Source organism: Salvelinus sp. IW2-2015, linkage group LG23 (assembly GCF_002910315.2).
Source record: "Salvelinus sp. IW2-2015 linkage group LG23, ASM291031v2, whole genome shotgun sequence".
Lineage (NCBI taxonomy): Eukaryota > Metazoa > Chordata > Actinopteri > Salmoniformes > Salmonidae > Salvelinus > Salvelinus sp. IW2-2015.
The window spans coordinates 39,001,686-39,005,792 of record NC_036863.1 but is presented as its reverse complement, the minus strand read 5'-3'; the positions used below and the strand labels follow the sequence as shown (position 1 = coordinate 39,005,792).

General features: G+C 55.1%; 1 protein-coding gene across 1 annotated transcript in view; it reads right to left on the bottom strand.

Annotated features, from left to right (window-relative positions):
* Nucleotides 1–316: 316 nt before the first annotated feature.
* LOC111950959 (disks large homolog 4-like) overlaps nt 317–4,107 on the bottom strand; it is an 81,264-nt gene continuing 77,473 nt past the window's right edge. Inside the window, exon 16 of the mRNA XM_070434529.1 lies at nt 317–1,892. Within this exon, the coding sequence (XP_070290630.1) occupies nt 1,668–1,892 (225 nt within the window). The 3' untranslated portion in view covers nt 317–1,667. The remainder of the gene's footprint in view (nt 1,893–4,107) is intronic.

Sequence of the window (4,107 nt, the reverse complement as noted above, 5' to 3'; positions counted from 1 at the left end):
TTATATCTCAGTTATATCTCAGTTATTATGTGTTTCTTTGTGTGTTTGTGTGTCAGGACTGTGTGTTGTGGAAGGGCAAATCGATGGTCAAGGACCAAAACAAATCCCCGAACACAAGAGAAAGTTTACCCAAACAAAGCAATGGAATATTGTTGAAGAGATATTACATTTTACAGGCTCTAACTCCTGTTATAAATCATCATTAAAAATATATATTTGTATAGGCCATTTTGTCTGTTAAACGTGTTATATATACGTAGCCTTAATTTGTGAGGAAAGAGAGAGAGAGAGAAAGAAAGAGGCAGAGAAAGAGTGGTAGAGAGGAAGAGAGATTTAATCCTCACACAGTCCACACACACACACTCTCTCACACACACACACACACACAGGCCAGTGAGAACACTGTGTGTGGGTTGTTGAGGGTCTATTTGGAAGAGTGATCAGAGAATTGGCTGTGGTGCTCTTAACACTAAAGCGCTGAAGCTAAGGACTCTGCTGTTGTGCCTTAAGAGAACATTCAGCATGGAATCTGCCTGGCCGTTACAAACAGAGCAGACCGCCCAGTGCTTTTGGAGAAGAGCCGGGTGGATTTAGAATGGCCCTTCTGTACGGCTGACTGTGTGTGCCGTACAGAAGAGACCCAGAGGTTATACACGAGGTCTTCCATTGTCTATGCACACAGTGAGTTAGCCCCTCCTCTTTCTCCATCTGTACCGCTCTGCTCCTCTCTGTTGAGACATGCTAGAAACTCCCCGCCCATCAAAATGGAGGGGGAAAAAGGGTGGTGTGCACCGCCCAGTCATTTCTCCTCTTCTTCTTCTACATCCTTTCTTCTTATTATCCATCATTTTCCTCAACTCCCATATCTGTTGTCTTTGAGGACGCATGCACAAATTCAGAATTTGAGTTTATATTTGAGCTGCTTTTGAAAAATGCCCTCGCAAATGCTATTCATGGGTGATTGAGCGAATGCCAGTCTTGGTTAGTGGGATGATGTTCCTAGTTGTTCATACACGGAGCAAAGCCTTTTCACTAGAATAGAGCCTCCTCTGGGTCAGAGGGACTCAATATGATCTGTGTGTCCCTCCATAGTCTATGCACTCCTTCTCTCTCTCTCTCTCTCTCTCTCTCCGTTTCATGTCCTGAATGGAGAGAGAGAGTTGACAGGAGGAGGAGAGGAGGCTAAGGGATATAAAAAAAGAGGGATCGCAGGGGCTGCTGATGGTTTTGCCCGCCTGTTTGTCAGTGGGGATGTCATAGGCAGCCAATGAGACTGAGGGAGACGGAGAGGGGGAGATGGCAGAGCCGTTACCCTGTGCTTATCCTGGGGACGCCCACCGCCCTGCCTTGCCACGCCCAACTTGGTCACCTCTCTCCAGTCTCGCTCAGTACTCACCACACATGGATTATATATGAATACTGATTAAATACTGTCCTTACCTGTTTCTCTGGGTTTCTATACCTGTGTCTCTCTTTTACTATTACTCTGTGTCTCTCTCTCTGTGTGATTATGTGTCTCTATCTTCACGTGTCCCCCTGTGTGTGTTTGTGTGTGTCTGCCTTAGTGTCTCTCTGTGTCTCTCTCTCTGTCTCTCTGAGCGCTGGTTGGGCTGGAGGGCAGACTGGCTGAGGGTGGTTGGGGGGTGGAGGTGGGTTATGGTGCAGCCTCACAGCCTCTCCCGGGTGGGGATCCAGATGTAAGGCCCCGACTGCTCCTCGATCACCGTCTTCACCTTGTGGTAAACCTCCTCGAAGCTGTCACCTTCCACCAGAGCTGGAGAGGGGGAAGAGGTAAGGTGAAGGAGGGTGAGACGACAGAGGGGAGTTAGGGAGGGTGGGGGGAGGGAGGAACGGAAAGAGGAATGGGAGAGGAATACGCATGGAGAGAAATACTAGAGGGGCAAAAGTAGGGACGGTCAGAGGCGGAGGAAGAGATGGAGGGAGGAGAGGAGAGACGCAGGGAGACGAACCAAGAGGAGGTTAGGGAGGGGTGGGAGGAGGGAGGGAGCACACGAAGGAGGAGGGCAGAGACGTGAGGAAAGATAGAAAGAAGGCAGTAGGGAGGGTTGGAGGGGAGGGGAAGACGGAGCGGAGGAGGGATAGGACGACAGGGAGAAGAACAGAGGGGGTAGAGGAGGGATTGGAGGGAGGGAGAGACGCCGGCAGAGTAACAGTATGCTGGCATATAGGGAGGGTGGAGGGAGAAGAGAATGGAGGGCAGAGAGGGAGAGACGCAGGAGAGAGACTAGTGAGCGGCAGTAAGGGAAGGTGTGGAGGGAGGAAGAAGATGGAGGGAGGAGGGAGAGACCGCAGGGAGAGAACAGAGGGAGGTGGGAGGGTGGAGGGGAGGAGACACGGAAGGAGGAGGGAAGAACGCAGGGAGAGAAAAGGAGGGCAGTAGCGGGAGGCGTGGAGGGGAGGGAGACACGGAAAGGAGGAGGGAGAGACGCAGGGAGAGAACAGAGGCCAGTATAGTGAGGGTGAGGGGAGGGAGAGACGCAGGAGAGAAACAGCAGGGACTGGTAGGTGGAGGGGGGGAGAACAGGAAGGAGAGGGAGAGAGCAGGGAGATAAGCAGAGGAAGTAGGGAGGAGGAGGGAGGGAGACAACGGAAGGAGGAGGGAGAGACGCAGGGAGAGAAAGAGGAGAGTAGGGAGGGTGAGGGGAGGAGACACGGAAGGAGGAGGGAGAGCCGCAGGGAGAGAACAGAGGAGGTAGGGAGGTGGAGGGGAGGAGACACGGGAGGTGGAGGGAGAGACGCAGGGACGCAGAACAGAGGGAGAGGGAGTGAGTGGAGGGATGATGGAGGGACACGGAGGAGGAGAGACGCAGGGAGAGAGACAGAGGGAAAGGTCAGGGAGGGTGGAGCGGGAGGGGACATTGCCGGAAGGAGGAGGGCGAGAGCAGGGAGAGACAGAGGGGAGGAGGGAGGAGTGGAGGAGGGAGGGAGAGACGCAGGGAGAGAACAGAGTAAGGTAGGAGGGTAGGAGGGGAGGGAGAGAACGGAGGAGGAGGTGAGAGACGCAGGAGAGAAACTAAGGGAGGTAGGGGAGGAAGAGTGGAGGGAGGAGAAACCAGGGAGAGAAACAGAGGGAGGTAGGAGGTGGAGGGGAGGGGACACGGGAAGGAGGAGGGAGAGACGCAGGGAGAGAACAGAGGGAGGTAGGGAGGGTGGAGGTGGAGGGAGAGACGCAGGGAGAACAGAGGAGGTAAGGAGGATGGAGGGCGAGGGAGGTAGACGGAGGGAGAGTAACAGAGTAGAGGTAGTGAGGCGGTAAGATTAGAGGAGATGAGCAGAGGGAGGTTAGGGAGGCGGGGTTGAGGGTGAGGGAGAGACGGAAGGGAGGAGAACAGAGGGATCATTTTGGTAGGTGAGGGTGGAGGGAAGGGAGGGAGAGAACAGAGGGAAGTAGGGAGGGTGGAGGTGGAGGTAGGAGACACAGATGGGAGAACAGAGGGAGGTTGAGATGGAGGGGAGGGAAAGGAGAGTAGGAGTGGGAGGGTGGCAGGAGACCAGGGAGAGATAGAAGAGCAGGGAGGGTTGAGGATGACGAAGAGGATAGGGTAGGCGCAGATGGGGGTGGGAGGAGACACAGAGAGAAGAGAGGTCGGGAGACGTTTCATGGGGAGGTGGAGGGTGTGTACGAAGAACAGGAGGGAGAGGTGAAGGGCAGGGTGGAGGGAGAGGAATGAAAACGAGGCGGAACAGGGAGGGTCGGTAGGGGAACGGACGAGATTGGAGGGAGTGGACACGGGAGAGACACGTGCGGATGGAGAGGAAGGGACACGGGGTTGTGAGAGGGTGGAGGGGGAGGGGAGGGAGAGAACAGAGGACGAGGTGAGGGAGGGAGGAGGGGGGGGGAGATGAGAACAGAGGGAGGTAGTGGAGTGAGGGAGGTGGAAGACGACGTCAGGGAGCGCGCACACAGAGGGAGTAGGGAGGGTGGAGGGAGGGGAGGAGAGACAATGGGCAGGTAGAGGAGTGCGAGGGGAGGGAGATGAAAGAGGGGAGGGTGGAAGAGGGGAGGGGGAAGAGAAAAGAGGGAGGAGTGTAAGCGAGGGGGAGGGGCAGCGGAGAGATAAGCAGGGGGGTGGAGGGATTTCAATC